This window comes from Erpetoichthys calabaricus, chromosome 13, assembly GCF_900747795.2.
Source record: "Erpetoichthys calabaricus chromosome 13, fErpCal1.3, whole genome shotgun sequence".
Taxonomy (NCBI): domain Eukaryota; kingdom Metazoa; phylum Chordata; class Cladistia; order Polypteriformes; family Polypteridae; genus Erpetoichthys; species Erpetoichthys calabaricus.
In genome coordinates, this window is record NC_041406.2 from 48,386,709 (window position 1) to 48,404,055 (window position 17,347).

The following is a 17,347-nucleotide window of genomic DNA, read 5'->3' on the forward strand; positions in this document are numbered from 1 at the left end:
TTTCCTTTCAAACAACATCTTGGACAATTTTTAGTTGATTACAGTAAGTGTAGGTATACTATTTTTATATTTAATGACTTGGTAAGTTGGCTTTGTATAATTTATATAATTTACCTCTTTTTTTACAGAACATTTACCATTTGTTTGAATGTTGAATAGCCTGAGACGCCCCAGTATTATAGTTCTGGCACTGTCCCAATTAGCAGAGGTGATCTCACTTTAATAAAGGCCATCTATTTGTGTCATAAAGTATAGTTGATCTTTCAAGGTGCCTCCCACTAATCTTGTTGCTTTAATGTTTTGTGATCAAATTTTGTGAACCACACTGCTACATGGTCATGACGCTGCAACAATCACGAGCTCTCACCCGTTAGCACTGTTCTTGGACATTCCTCCCACTTATATATATCTATATACCCAAGCTTGAGAATCTGTGGCTTTTTCCATTTCTTTGTCACCTGCTGGATTACGCAATGATGGTCCTATGTTCTGATTTTTTTCTTGCATATATGAAAAGTCTCTCTTTGGCCATTTGCTTACATGAGCAAATAGCAAAAACTGAGCATGCTACAGATGAGCTGGCCTGGATGCACAGTGATAAGTGCTGTTGTCTCACAGCTCCAAGTTCTGTTTTAACTCTGACCCAGTCATCGCCTGTGTAGAGGCTCAACATTCTCCATGTCTGTGTAAGTGTTCTCTGAGTACTTGTCTTAGTTCCTAAGAACATTCAGGTTTGGTGGTCTGGTGTTGTTTGTTCTCAGGAGAGGCAGTTTATTTGTTACTATTACAGAGCTGATCAGTAATAGCATTGCTCCTGTGTCTAATGTGCTTTATCCATGTTCTGACACTTCTAGCAGACATCTCGATATGCGTGTTGAAGTGTGTAAATATCAGAACTCCTTCAAAAGAAATTCAGTCACTGCACATTATTGAAACAATGTCCCTGGAAGTCTCCTTTTATTTTTTTACACTGAACTAAGAAGACAAGACATTAATATTCTCATTCGTGCGTGAAACAATAGAGGTAAATTTTAGTTATTATATAACACATTTCAATATAATGAAGCATTTTTCTGTAATTTCAGTATTCTCATTAGTTTTAGTTTGGCCAATCTATTTAGCTGATACGTTTATCCAGGATGACTTATAAGATCAGTATGGTGTGCAGTTATTTAGGAGCACCAACAGGTTAGGTGACCTGTTCTGGATCATGTTATTAGTCTTTTGGGGGTTGAATTAGAAGCCTTAGGTTTTAAAGACCAACACCTTTGCTACTAAACCAGGCTGCCTAGTTTAAAATATTCTTCTCCCTGCACTCCTTTCCCACCTATATGCACAATACTCAATTCAACTGAATTATTTTTTTGCTTAGCACTCTTGACTAAATATAGCTTGTGAGCCTGGTACAAAATTTACATTAATAATGAACAGCAGAAATAGTTAAACCATACAACACTTATTTACATGAACATGCTGATTATGATAAACACATAATTAAACTGATATCCATTTGATTAACATGAACATATCCTAACAACATATGTCTGTTAATATTATAATTGAGATATAACCAGTTTACAGTGGAGGAGAGGTAAACACGAATTCTGGTTATTAGTATTTCTAGAGAGAACACTGGGCGGTTGGTGATTCTAAATTGGCCCTAGTGTGTGCTTGGTGTGTGGGTGTGTTTGTGTGTGTCCTGCGGTGGGTTGGCACCCTGCCCAGGATTGGTTCCCTGCCTTGTGCCCTGTGTTGGCTGGGATTGGCTCCAGCAGACCCCCGTGACCCTGTGTTCGGATTCAGCGGGTTGGAAAATGGATGGATGGACACTGGGCGGTCCACGTTCAGTTATAATTGAGCAAAATCAAAGTCCAGCATACTGTAGGAAATAGAAGAGAATTGAACTCTTCTTAAATTAAGTATCCGTTTTGCCTTTAGCAATGTCGGTAATTAATTAAATAATTCGGTAAGGCTCCTAATTTATTAACCTTACCTTTCTCTGCTGAAGAATGCAAACTCCGGCCATTAGACTTATATCAAAGTAACTAAAGCGCACTCATTTTAAGAAACATAATAATGCAATTTTTTGATAACCACAAGGATTATACAAGTATGATAACTGCATATACTGTACAGTATATTGGCAAAAACAACAGGACACGACAAGAGAGATGAGACAGACAACAGTATAACACCAAAGAGGCTGCCTATTTTCTGGATATTTAGAATTCTAATTTATTTCTAATTTTACAATACAAAGCCTTTAAAGGTGATGTCTGACGTTGTGTGGAGTTGTTGCTCTTGGTTCCAGTGGAGGGTTCTTCTAGTGTTGGAGTGCACTCTTTCTCTTTGCGACATGGTCTTTTGTTCATGGCGTTCTGTGCTTTTCTCAGTTAGGCCCTTTCATGCGCCATTTGCAGCTTTTTAGGGAAAAGCAGTGCTTTTTTCTGGCAGAAGAGTTTAGATGCTGAACCCCCCTTCTTGAAGCAATGGTTGCTTCTTAGTCTTCTCAGACTGGGCTCAGTTACTTTCAGAGAACTTGACTTGACAGAGTGAATCTTGGCTTTCAGCTCCCCAAACAGAAAGTGGCTCATCAGTTGAAGAAAGCAGAAGGTCATTTTAGAAAGAGTTCCACACATTAAAGGAATGTGAAACCACTCATGATTGGATTAATGTCGCTTCCAGTTACAAAATCCGCGCCTTCCCATAGGTGCATTATTTTGTCTATTACAGTTGTCATTCATTAAATTATAGCTCTTTGTTTGGATTCAAATGCCCATTTGGCACCGTTTGGTCTTAATGGGTCTCTGTTCAACTCTGACTTGCACCTTTGTTATCTAATGAAGTATAGGCTGAGACTGGTATGTACTGCAGTTCATTCACTTATGAGGTACTTTGGAATGCAAGCTGCAGGAAGGCGAAGCTGAATTGCTGCATCTCTATTAAATCTGCTGTCTTAATAGGCCTGTTGTGCCACTACAAATCCTAGTAGAAGGGGCAATGCCCACTTTGTCCAACAATAATCACAGTTCTTATAACGTAGGCCAGGGGTAGGCAATGTCAGTCCTGGAGGGCTGCAGTGGCTGCAGGTTTTCGTTCCAACACAATTACTTAATTAGAAACCAATCCTTGCCAATCTCAGACCTTATTTAATGTTATGACTTGTTAGTCTGCAATGTTAGGTTCTTTTATCATACATTTTTTCTTTTCCAAAGATATTATCTAAATGATTTGAAGCCTTAGATGGAGAACTGCAGGCTCTTGTGTCATTTCCACCTCATTGCTAATACAGAGCCTTTAAAAACAGTGAATGCAGCTGTGTAAAACTGAAATAAGCAATTAAGGGTGGGGAGCCTTAACAAGCAAGACCACTAAAATGAAGCATCAAAATGTCACTTGATCAATAAGTGCATCATCTGCAATAATTGACCTCTCATTAAGAAACTGGGTTGGAAGAAAAACCTGCAGCCACTGAGGCCCTCTAGGACTGACATTGCCTACCCCTGCCCTAGACAGACTTGCTGCCCACCCTATCCTGGGCAGTCTACAAAATTTATAAGCATATGTAGGACAGCCTAACAAGAGTCCTTTAATCTTTTGACCAATATCTCTGACATTTTGTGTTCAATATTGTGTTTTCCTAAAGTCTAAAGTAAAGATTGTTATGTAGATCATACCTATTAAAGTATTTTCGTAGTTTTATGTTAACACAAAAAACATTGGAAAAAGAAGAAGAAAAAGTGGTTAGCTCTTTGGCCTCATAATACTGTACCAGGGACATAGCTTTATATCCTATCCTGGTTACAGTCTGTGTGGTATACTGCACATGCTTTTGACAGCTAATTAGCAAACAACAGGATAGACAGTAAGTAAAGGCGGAGCATATAGGTTTTTGGGTAATTAGGATGCAAGCTAATTCAACTTCACTCATCACGAGCCAGATGGAAAATGGATGTTGGAAAAGCAATAATTGGAGAGGACTGATGGGCTTTGTTGGACTGCATGGCTTGTTCTTGTCAGAATTGTTCCTAGTGTACTTTTCTAAATTTCTCATGTTCATATGTTCAGCTCAAGTCTTTATAGCTTTTATCTGAATATCACATCCCAAAAGACATGAAGAATAAGTTAATTAATTTTTCGAAATTGTTTCAGTGAGTTTATGAGAGACTCTGCTCTGTAAAGAATCAGGTCCCTTCCTTGTGCCTGATTATAATACATCAAGCAAGGGAATCTCATAATTTTGTGAAAAAAGCAATAACTTAAAAAAGTCTACGAGTCTTTAGTTGATTGTCAGCAGTATTCCTGTTTTCCCAGTTTGCGGCTTCTTTTTGTATACTTGTTAGTTCTAACAAGCTTGTGGCCAGCTGTCATTCAGCGTCATTGCAGTTTGGCCAATCTTGTTAACTGAACCCAATTCCTATTCTGATTCAACAGTAAATCCATTCTAGAAAGCCATTCGGGTTTGTATGGAGATCATTATTAGTCTGACTTGTCACTAATTATCTGAGTAAAAGATACTAGATGAGCATGGCACTGTACAGTACTTAATGTACGACACGTCAACTTTTGAAGGATATACAAGCATATGCTGCTTCTTCAGACCAACTAGCCTTTTAACTAAACACTATGGGTATCAAGTACTTTTAAATGGAGGACATGTCGATTGAGACTGGAATCCAGATCTTCCAGAGTGAAAAGCAAATAATTTTATTAGCCTCTTATATTTTATAATTCAGATATTTTCCCATAAGTTTAAGAGTTTATTATTTATTATGTTTTCAAGTGTAAAAAAAGATATTGTTCTTCAATTTCTCACTTCTGACTCCCTGTTTTGGCTTTGGTATCTAGTTTTAAACTGGTGAGAAAAGAAAAAGGAAGGAGAGAGAACAAAAGAAAGAGAGAGAGATAGCAAGATACCTCAGAGGTGGCTCATGAATAAAGTAATAAGGAAAATCTTGTTTGGTGTAGTTTAAGTTTTATTTATCCAGGCCATGCTATCCAATGATAAAAAAGTATTATAATTGTGACAAGCCAAAACACAGTCTGGGTCTTCAGAAACTTCTGGTTGTGTGGAATTATGAGGTGAAGGTGTGTCAATTACAAATCAGTATGTTCAGAAATTAGGCAACTGACGAAAAGAAACAGACGTTCTCTTTAAAGGGGCTGCACATATGAACAATGACTAAAAGTATATATATATATTTATTATAGTGAAAAGGAACAGACTCGACACACGTAAAAAGGTTTGGGGCAGCCACCCATATAATATTCCTGCCTGCAAAATGGTTTTTTTGAATAATACAGAGCTGTTGATAGCACTGAGTCCAAGATAGAACCGACGAGGGTTGGGAAAGATGGCGGCTTTAAGTGATCAGACTGGAAGTGATGTTCTTCTGACATCACTCTGTGCACCGGAACCAGAAGTGACGTTCTTCTGGGTGGCGGAACCGGAAGTGTCATCACTGACTCAGATATGTTTTCCCGCAGCTGGTCTGTAGAGATAACAGGAGAAGGTTTAGTGCACCCCGCCCTCCCCTGGCCTGGCGTGGAATTACCTTTACTTGGTCCACACAACGTCCCCCTACTCGCACGTGTGTGACAATATATATATATATATATATATATATATATATATATATATATATATATATATATATATATAGTATATATAGTAAAAGATGCCCGGACACGACGCATTCAAACACACATGTTTAATCCTGCTTTTATCACTATGCAGTCCTTTGCACCTCTCACAGTCCACAACCCACCAGCACTTTCCCTTCTTTCTCCCACTCTTCTTCTGTTTCTGCCACCCTCACTCCTCCACACACAAGCTCCGTCCTCTTCTACCTGACTCCGGCTTGTCCAATGGAGTGAGGCAGCCCCTTTTATAATGCCCCAGTTGTGCTCCAGGTGCCATGATCTTCCGGTGGCACATCCTGGTGTGGCAGAAGTGCCGCATAAGCACCCGGAAGCACTCTGGGTGTGCCTGGAATTTCTTCCGGCAGCACTTCAGAGTGTGGCGGAAATGCTGCAATCCAGGGCACCGCAATCTGCTGGGTGCCCCCTGACGGTGGCCACAGGCTTCAACAGGGTTGAGCTTTTAAGCTCTGATCCAGTGGCCCCCATGCAGACCAGGGCGGCTGCCCTCTCATGGTCCAGGCAAGTTATCGTTCCTCTCCTGGTCCCTCCAGGTGTCCCGGCTGGGCAGGATCCCCAGCCGTCTGCCATATAGATATACAGTAATCCCTCCTCCATCGCGGGGGTTGCGTTCCAGAGCCACCCGCGAAATAAGAAAATCCGCGAAGTAGAAACCATATGTTTATATGGTTATTTTTATATTGTCATGCTTGGGTCACAGATTTGCGCAGAAACACAGGAGGTTGTAGAGAGACAGGAACGTTATTCAAACACTGCAAATAAACATTTGTCTCTTTTTCAAAAGTTTAAACTGTGCTCCATGACAAGACAGAGATGACAGTTCTGTCTCACAATTAAAAGAATGCAAACATATCTTCCTCTTCAAAGGAGTGCGCGTCAGGAGCAGAGTCTGTCAGAAAGACAGAGGAAAGCAAACAAATCAATAGGGCTGTTTGGCTTTTAAGTATGCGAAGCACTGCCGGTACAAAGCTGTTGAAGGCGGCAGCTCACACCCCCTCCGTCAGGAGCAGGGAGAGAGAGAGAGAGAGACAGAGAAAAACAAACAGTCAAAAATCAATACGTGCCCTTTGAGCTTTTAAGTATGCGAAGCACCGCGCAGCCTGTCGCTTCAGGAAGCAGCTGCACAGAATATAGCAACGTGAAGATAATCTTTCAGCATTTTTAGACGAGCGTCCGTATCGTCTAGGTGTGCGAACAGCCCCCCTGCTCACACCCCCTACGTCAGGATCAGAGAAAGTCAGTGCAAGAGAGAGAGAAAAGTAAATTGGGTAGCTTCTCAGCCATCTGCCAATAGCGTCCCTTGTATGAAATCAACTGGCCAAACCAACTGAGGAAGCATGTACCAGAAATTAAAAGACCCATTGTCCTCAGAAATCCGCGAACCAGCAAAAAATCCGCGATATATATTTAAATATGCTTACATATAAAATCCACGATAGAGTGAAGCCGCGAAAGGCGAAGTGCGATATAGCGAGGGATCACTGTATGTGTTTGTTATAGAGTAACAGTCTGCTTCTCGCAACTGAAAGATCATGGCGGATGTCTGCCAACTGACCGAACAACCACAGGCATTACTTGGTAGGTGACTACACAAATAATCAGATTGTGATATAAATATACACACACACACACACACACACAGGGGGCAAAAGCAGGTTTACAGTTGTTCAAATGGAAAAAGACATGCAGGTTATGATTAATGCAGTAGTTGTATTAACTCAGAACCTTTATTAACTTTATTAACTCGAAAGAATGTCACAATGGAACAGTGCACTTAGGTACAATATATGAAATAGCATTTGTGCCGACTGAAGCATTCCTGGAAGTTGAGCAGCACCAAACCCCTCAAGGACTTAATGCTTCAGTCCCAGTTAACCATACTGTCAGAAGGTGATTGAAAGAGACAAAAAGAGAAAAAAAGTAATAGAAGAGTTAATCCCCAAGCTCAGTGATCTAACATACCAAAAGAGTACTTTATATAGCTCAGAGGACACATGCATTGAGTTGCAAGTATTGAGCTTATTATTCTCAGCGCCTCAAGAATAGTGCAGCTGTGGTATGTTGGATCAGAAGAGACTTTTTTAGTGCTAAATTTAAAGGGAACCAGACATACGCAGACACCGCCTGCATCGCAGATTATATATGCTTACAGCTAAACTTGGTCAGAGACACATAATATTCCACGACTCATTTAGCTTGTCCAACTCAATTTCATTTTGTCTAAAGTTTCAATCACACCAAAAAAAAGAGACATATTGTTGATGGAATAGTGCCATAAAGACTCTGAAGCCTTTATTAACTTTTTGTTGTGGACTAATATGGGGAAATATTTGAATTGATTATTTTTACTGTAGATATATTCTTAGCAAGATTTGACTTTGATGAAGCACCAGTTTTTAGTTTTAAAAAATTGTCCATTCTTCCATTTTCAAAGCTGTAAATGCAACTGAGAGTTAAAGGATTCAATAGACTGTCCCAGCAACATCAGTCAAAAGCAGCAACCAATCCTGGGCTTACTAACCCAATTATAATTCTTGTTTTAAAATTTTAAATTTACAATACAATATATTACAGTGGCTTGTGGCATTCCTCTTTTAATTCTTGCAAGCTTTGTCTTCTTTGGCTTTTATCCTGTTTGATTTAAATTATTCATTTTTTTTATGAGCCTGTTCATTCTAATACAGTCTCGCAGTCTATACTGACAGAGTCTAGACTTAAATGGATTTTCAGTCAATCACAGAACACACCACATCCATTCATACTGTCATAGTTTAGAAACACCAGTTATGTTAAAATGTATGTCTTTGCAATGATACTAGAGAAAATCTGTGCAGACAGAGGAAGAACATCTAAAATCCATGCATTCAATAACCAACTCCTGGGATGAATCATCAGGTCTGCATAGCAGTGAGACAGCACAACTAAACACTGTACCACCCTTCCACCCACTTAAAATTCGCAGTTCAAATTTGTAAAGTAATTCTGTTCATAAAATTTATCCTTCAATTATTTAGTAATTTACCTGTAAAATGTGTCCTGTACTGTCATTACACTGAGTGTAAGTGTCAATCAGTAGGTGGTGTTATGGTTAGACCTGCTATCTGCCTGCTCCAAAGTCTTGGGTTCAGTCTCTGCCCTGTCATGCCGGTGAAGAGCGTGTGCATTCTCCCAGCAACTGTTATTAGGTGCAGGTGCATACTATATAAGAAAATGGGGCTGCTTATTATTCATTCAAACTTTAAATATGGACTTGTTGAGAAAAACAAATCTTAATACAAACTTAAAAATAATTCTATTTTTCTGACAAAAATATGATTGTAAAAAATATTTAGGAACTTTTGCTGCATTGACATTGGAACATAGATGCCAGTCCATGGTGGTGAGGGTTGCAACTGACTACACTGTTGTCATGTATTTTGTGTCACCTCAGCCGTTAGAAAAGCTATCTTTCCAGGGCAACATGTTCTGCGTTCCATTTGACACACAGATTACTCTGATCTTCAGACCACTACATAATATAATAATTCTTCTCTTTTTGATGAAGTCACAGAACTTTTCTCAATATACTGTAGCTGCACAAATGTAATACAATGTTACCATACATGTAGTATGTACAGTTTCAGTTGCTCTAAGAAACCTATCATAGGTCACTCCAAGCCCAGTTCAAAATATCAAAATATCAGACCAAATGTATAAAAAATAATCCATTCTTTAAGTTTCTATGCTCTTGTGCAGTATTATAAGTCATTACATACTTGCCCTAAATGAGAATTAAATCCCTGCCTCTCCAGAGCTCCACCTCGCATGGGCGTCATACTTTGCGTTTGGGACGAAACCGAAAAAGTTACTTGCTCTTGGGTCTAGAAGATGCAGTTCATTAACTTCCACATTGGCCATCAAAACTAAATCATAACTCATTACCAATTAACCCTCTGTGATTAATGCACTTCATTGAAATTAATTGGAAGAAATCCGCAAGCAAAGTCTTAAGGAAGCTGTCCTCAGTCTCGAATAGCAGGAATGCCTCTCACCAAATTCTAACCTGATGTGCTGGTGACACTGCAGGTCGTGACCTTCTGGGAAACAAACACAGAAATAATTGAACTCCTTTAAATACATTTTAAAATCCAATACATTTACTGAAACTAAAATATGCATGCTTAAAACCCTTAAATGGGTGTGAAAAAGATCATAAGACATAATGTCAAAGTCAGAAAAAAATGAAATCAAAAATATCCTCACCATTTAACTTTAACTGTTTTCTTGAAGGTCTGGAATTCTCTAATCTAACTAGGAAGAATCTTCTCTCTTAGACTTCCTACTTTTAATGACTGAACTTAGGGAAGCTTTTATGAGTAAAGGTAAATTGCCAGGCTCTGAGGTTCTCCTCATAAGCTATTATCCACCTTTTGGGATCAGTTGCTTAACCAACATTTCTGCAGTCACCTTCACAAAGACAGATCTTCAATTAATTTAGCAATGACTACACTTATTTTGAAACAAGGAAAGGAGTCTTTTGATTGTTCCATCTAGATCCAATTGCTAAATCCAGACCGTCCACAAACTAGTTTACTCTGTTCAAACCATTTTTGATTCCATCATGCTGCAGGTAACATTCACCATCTATTCCGCATTATTGCTACACCTTCATTCAGTTAGCTTATTAATACATTAAATGGGAAATGAGGGAAATGACCTAAGAGATCTTATAAATCATACCTAATAAATAAAGGTGCTTCTGAGCCTGTGTAGTATAGGTCTTGTACCTCTTTTTTGGAGGATGGTTTCCTCACTTTTCACTATCAAAACGACACCATTTCTGATTCCTTGATGTTTCTGTCTTTCTCTTAATTCTTCTTGTCTCAGTATATTCTTCATAAAGAGCCTGCCGCATCCCACAGCTTACATCTAGACCTTCTACACTTACTGTGAAGTTACTTCTCATCTGTCCCCAGGATCATTTTTGTGCTCAGGATGAAAATTGGACCTCAGCTCTTCTATATAGAACTTTTCCCATGTCATCTACCATACTGGGTGAATAAGGAAAGCATTGTTGAGGACCACAGTGTTTCTCCTTGTGTTGTCCTTGTAGAATTCTGTTTCCAAACACTTACAATTAAAGGGTTATTGGCTTATGAAATATTCTGCCTGCCCATACAAATTTCTAAAGAAGTGTTGCACTTTTAAGTTTGGTTTTCTTTCTTTTTATATGAAACTTGTCTGACTATTCCCTTGAGTCCTTGCTTTCCCGTTCCCTACTTGCCCTTGAAAATTCTTTCCAAGTGAGCAACACTTACAAACTGATGGATACATCGTGCAGAGTACAGAAAATAGAAAACGACCCTAACAACTCAGGCATATTGTTGTAAAATAAAGATACTGTACTGTATTGTGGTACCTTCAATATGTCACCAGTGCAAAGACTTGGTTTGTTTAACTAGAAGAATCTTAAACTATATGCCATAAATCAATAGGATAATAATACCTTATACAAACTTAAATTGGGAAAAAATAATACTTTCTCTGTGAAGAAGGTTTCGACAGTTCGGTAAGAGTTCATTAATGCCAATGTAAAATAAGCCTGCTGGGTCTCTGCCAAACCTTTTCTGTTGTATTAATAGATATGAGGAACCACTTCATACTGGGTTGTTTTGTCATGTAGCTCTCATTACTGGGTTAGGGAAGGGTGTCAAGAGTTTAGTCAGGTGGCTTATTTTTTTAACACATTATCTGTATTACTATATTACTTGTAGAATTCTGATTTTTGACTGAATAGTGTTTTTTTCTGTTTGTGTTTTAAAAATAATCAGGCTATTTTCCTTTCCAGGGAAGGACAGGCCCACCAGGCCTTCCAGGAAGACAAGGGCCAGCAGGTTGGCCAGGACCAAGTGGGCCAAAGGTCAGTCAGCCCGTGTCATACTGCAGTCATGTAAAAACATAGCTACATCCCATGCACTCCAGTTCATTTGGGGAAAATGTTCTTGTTTATTTGGCAGGTAATTTTATATTTACATTTACTCCTAAGCTTAACCTAGCATTATTTGGATGAACATACAATGAGATAACACCTAACCTGTATATCTTTGGGAGGAAACTGGAGTACCCAGAGGAAACCCATGCAGACACAGAGTGAGCATTCACACTCCTCCCAGGGAGCCAGAAGGCACCTGGGACATCAACCCCATCTGCAATAAATGCCACTCTGCCACCCAACTACACTTTCACTGTAGAAAATGCCTTGATAAAAGTAATGGAAAGAAGTGAGTGTGTTTATTGCATTGCTCACTGTAAGGAGAATGCCAGCTCTACTTTTCCAGAACAGCTACAAAAAATTGGAAACAAAAAAAATTTCCAAATAACAGAAGAAATCCCAGATCCTTTTCTGTAGTGTGCAGCAGTGGTTCTCAAAGTTATGAGGAAAGGCAATAAAAGTATATAGGTCAGTTTGAAATGCCTTAAGGAAGCAGCTGGGCATTAGAGGCACATCCTACTGACATCTGATAAAAGTCTTTCAAGATTAACAGGAGCTAAAATATTCTCCAGCTTGGATGCCACATGCATTTTCTAAATAATTTGTTCGGTTGAAGCAAACAGTAATGTAACAACTTCCATAATATCTTCCTAAGGGTAATCTTTCCATTGTTTGCATTTTGTTAGAAAGAAAGCAGATCAACAGAAATGTTTAAAATCATCAAAGCTTCAGGCTTGAAACTGAATAATAATCTCACAGCAGAAATTTTAGAGAAGGCTGACCAGAATATGTAAAAACAGTGCCAAAAATATAAGGGGAAAACTACATCGAGAGAATATCGAAGGAGTGAAGAGGACTGTTATAACACATTTAGATAATTGTGATCTCAGCTAGTGTGAAATGTCAGATGCTCAACATAATCGATACCTTTATGAGCCTTTAATGGAGCAGATTCTAAGTTTGTTAGGCAGAAAGAGGTACTGACATAAAAGACAAAATACGTCAGTGTACACATTGGCAGGTACATGGACTAACTCAATGCTGGTAGTCATCCTGTGACACAACTGAACATCACTTATCACTTGTTTAGAAAATGTCTGCAAAACACTAGAATGGCTATGCATGTTGGTTTTCCTTTCAACTAATTACTGTATTTGCCTTTATTCAAGTAATTTCAGTTTCATGGTTGTGTACAAGTGTTATAGCCATGGACTGCTGATGTAAGTTATTAGTATTTGTTCAACCTTTTTAGAATCCAACACTATTTGTTTTATTTATCATACAGATGCAGCTCAGTGAAGGTTTATCCCCTGTAAAGGCCATACTCATACTCTCGGTATTCCATTTTAATTGTTGTGGGGAACAGCCCGGACACAGACAGGTAGATGAGATGGTTTCACCACACACACATTTATTTACATTATTTACATTCATCTTAGTGCACAATACCCAGTGCCACAGCATCAATCACCCCTTAAGTCCTGGCCACAACACAATGCCTTCTCCAAGTCTCTGGTCCGCCTCCACTCCTCTTCACCAAGCTTCGTCCTCTTCCACCCGACTCTTGCCCCTGACTGGAAGGAGGCGGCCCCTTTTATACACCCCGGATGGACTCCAGGTGTATCCTAAGGGCTTCTGTAGCTACACCCCTGTGTGGCGGAAGCTCTGTCGGTGTATCCGGAAGTCCTCTGGGTGTCCCCAATACTCTTCCCCCCAGCACTTCTGGGTGTGGCGGAAGTACTGAGGTCCAGAGCTCCCAAGGCATCGGGGCGCCCCCTGGCGGTGACCACGGGCCCCTACAGGGTTGAGCTTCCAAGCTCTGTATCCCTGGCCCCCACAGCAACTAGGGAGGACGCCCCCTCGTGTTCTGGAGGAGGCACAAGCCCTCCTCCGGTCCTCCTGGGCATCCCGGCCGGCATGAACCCCCGCCGGGTACCAAATTGTATCATTTTCAGAATCAAAGCCTTTGTCTTAAAAGTCTCATGGTGTCCTCAAGGCTGATGGACACGCTATCACTTTAAGGTTAATACATCTTCTGAAACAAGCTGCAGCATCTTAGGATGCAAGGAAGGAACTGCTACATGACAAAATGCAATGAGTGCGTCACTGGACCGATTTACCTCACTTCCACTACTTTTCAGATCTGCAAGTAAACTGGAATAAACAACACAAAATGTGTATAGAGAGAGCATGTAAAGTCCAAACTGGGCTGGGTCCAACCAGGTCTCCAGAATCAAGAAGGACCAATGCTATTCACTGCACCATCATGCAACCCCTATCTAAATACAAGAATTCCCAGTTGAGTCGGGTGTGAACTGCACCAAGACAACAGATTCTTCTAAAATGCTTAAAAATGTATTATATGTAATGCTTTGGATTACCAAAATGATACACTATATCTGAAATTGTGTTTTAAAGATTTGTATTTGTGGCATTGTGTGAAGTCAGATACAGGGTTGAATTCCCAGCTTGTAGCACCACTGTGTAGAGTTGAAGTATTCTCCCTCTGTTTCCATTATTTTTTTTCTGGATATTCCAGTTTCCTCCCACAGACTGAAGATATGCAGTTAGATGGTTTGGCAAATATCAATTGTGATGTGAGCAAATCTGAGTGCATCCATGAGTGTGTCGTGTGGTGAACTGACCTCAGCCAGTGTTCATTCTTGCTCTTTTCGAAGTGATTCCATGGGTAGGCTGTGGGTTTCTGTAAGTCTGCATTCAACACCTCAGATTAGAAAATGGATGATTGGATGACATATGTTGTGGTACAAATATTCAAATATTTTTTGGTAATAGAAACTCTAAATACATTTGGCAACTTGACGTCCAAGATTTGGTTTGTGGACATTGGGTTTAAATGTGATAATCCAGGGTGTTACAGTTTCCTATACATTTGGGATATTTTCAGATGATATTATAGGAAAATCCGCAGTGTGGCTGCTTATAATTTATCAGCACTGAATGCAGACTACCAGCATCAGATGAAATGTGCCTTGGTCCTTTAACAGCTGCTTATCGTACAATATCTTCTACCACACTATCCATGATGACAGGAAAACAACATTTCAGATGCCTTAGCTGTATTTATTTAATGACTGTATTCCCCAAAAGACTTCATTTCTTCTTTTTTCATATTTCAGGGTGAAAAGGGAGATCCAGGTCTAATGGGATTGCCAGGTGCACGAGGACCAATAGGGCCCAAGGTTAGTGACTTTAGCTTGTCTTCTGAAATGCTGTTTGATTGCTTTAGAAAATGCCAGAAATGAAAGAGACACCACTTTTTATTATGTTTATAGGTGTAAACAGACTTGTTTGAGAAATAATTCTAGCTTTCATCTTTAGTAAATGTCTCTGGCTGTGTACTTGCCATGTATCAGTTTAATACAAGCAGCATGTTATTGTGCCTCATCGTTTTTTCCTATCTGGGCTGTAAAACCGCTGAACACATCCAACCAGTAGCTGCCATGTCTTTTCCCCTTGCAGTTGCCTATCCCTATGCTGGGTGGCTGAATCTATGGACGCTGGTTTTCTAGTGCAGATGGCCAACTCGCACCAATGAACTTTTGACTGTTTTTTGTTTTTCTTTGCATCCAGTATTCCCTTGTAGGCTTTGACTACTGTAACAAAGGCGCTATATTGGCGCTGATCCAACACAGACTGACATGGAGGCATGTATAAAATAAACACAAGACTTTTATTTTTCTTCACCTGTGGGGCATGTCTTACCCGTGAACCCCACAGGCAATACACAGTCCCACAATAAGCACAAGTAAACCAAAACACGCCCTTCTGGCACCACCACTCCTCCCTTGAAGTTTTGTCCTCTCCTCCCGACTCTGGCCACTGAGTGGTGGTGGCTGGCCCCTTTTATAGCCCACCCAGAAGTGTTCTAGGTGCTTGACCACTAAAGATTTGTCCAGCCGGGCTGTGGAATCCAGGCAGCACCCCCTAGTGGCCACCCAAGCTCCCAACCAGGCTATGGAGGACTCCATCTCCCATGGAGCCCTGCGGGAGGTTGGGGAATCACCATTGGCCAGGGAGGCTGCCACCAAGTGTCCCGGGGGAGGTACTGAGCTGCCCATGGTTGCTCTCCCGGAACATATACAGCAGGGGCATCCCGGCCCCCTGTCACACTACCTATAGTTCCTTTCCTGCCTGGTTGCTTCTCTCTGTGACCAAAGTTTATCGGACAATGTAATTGGTCTTACTCTTCATTCAGCTTCACAATTAAAAATGTTTAATTCTGATTTAGAGTCTTGTGCATTTCATGATTGAGGTAACAGTTTTCCCAATCTTTGTTAAGGTCCCCTGACTTTTGGTTTGGACTGTCATGAACGCACGCTAAAGAGACACGGTTGGATCAGCTGTTGTCTTACTGCTGTAGTGCTGCGTGTCGATCATTTAAAAGCATGTGCAGCAGCTGTCCTTTTGTCTCACTGCCTTGTCTTGCGGGACATTAAAGTGTTTCCAAGAAAATCATGTATCTTCTCCTTCCAAGATTTTTTTTTATAATAGAGAGAAATGCAGATTTTTGTTCAGGGAAGAACAAGACATCCCCTGAAAAATAAGCCCTAGCGCATCTTTTGGAGGAAAAATTCATTTAAGAACCTGTCTTATTTTCGGGTGAAACACGGTATCTATCTATCTATCTATCTATCTATCTATCTATCTATCTATCTATCTATCTATCTATCTATCTATCTATCTATCTATCTATCTATCTATCTATCTATCTATCTATCTATCTGTTTTTTTTCTCCTGATAGTTTTATATCTTCTATTATACAGTGCCTGTCTGTGCATTATTCAGTGATCTGTCTGACAGTGTATGTCTTACAGAACTTAAAAATAAGAACAGTTATAAGGACACTTGTTCATGTTAATTGCAGTTTCAATTGTTAAAAAATATTTTAAAAGGAGCTTCCCACATAAAAAAATAACGATCTCATTAAAAAGAAAAAAAAAAATAACACTTTCTCCCCAGCGGGGAATCAAACTCGGGTCTCTGAGGCATGGCAGACCTGCTGCGCTCTCATTGGCTGAGCAGTCTGTGTCAACTATCCGTGACTGGCCCTTTAACAGTTACTCAGTACTTGAGTAGTCTTTTCACCAAATACTTTTTTACTCTTACTTGAGTAATTTTTTGGATGACTACTTTTTACTTCTACTTGAGTAATATTATTTTGAAGTAACGCTACTCTTACTTGAGTACAATTTTTGGCTTCTCTACCCACCTCTGTTGATATTGGATGAAATGAAAATAAAACAAAACTCATCGCTTCCAATGATTCTTCATGAAAGGTTAGCTGGCCGGCATCTTGCAAGCAATTTTACAACCATGCAGATTAGTGTTAATGACTTAAACGACAAGGTTTGTCATTAGGTCTCTCTCTCATGAGGTCAATATCTCACACTTCATTCCAAGGCCACAACAGGACACTGATAAGAGGATGGCAAAGAATTAATGTATGTAATTTACGTATATTTTATATAGCAGGATCCTGGAAATAGAGACTGGCAAAAAGAGTGCCACAGACTACCCTGTGTAATTTGAAGATTGAAAGCAAAAGAAAAAAAGGTCAATTCTTCCTCTGAAAGCTGTTTGGATTTTTGTGGATGCTGTATATGTGAAGGTTGAGTTCCCTGGCTGGTTCAAAATGACTCTGTTGCTTTGTTTGCTTGTTGCTTAAGTAGCACCAGGAGCCGATGAGGCAG

The 17,347-nt window shown here is 39.8% G+C and overlaps 1 protein-coding gene across 1 annotated transcript in view; it reads left to right on the top strand.

Annotated features, from left to right (window-relative positions):
• colq (collagen-like tail subunit (single strand of homotrimer) of asymmetric acetylcholinesterase) overlaps window positions 1-17,347 on the top strand; it is a 79,306-nt gene that overhangs the window by 32,114 nt on the left and 29,845 nt on the right. Inside the window, exons 6-7 of the mRNA XM_028818212.2 lie at window positions 11,489-11,560; window positions 14,773-14,835. Of these exons, the coding sequence (XP_028674045.1) occupies window positions 11,489-11,560; window positions 14,773-14,835 (135 nt within the window). The remainder of the gene's footprint in view (window positions 1-11,488; window positions 11,561-14,772; window positions 14,836-17,347) is intronic.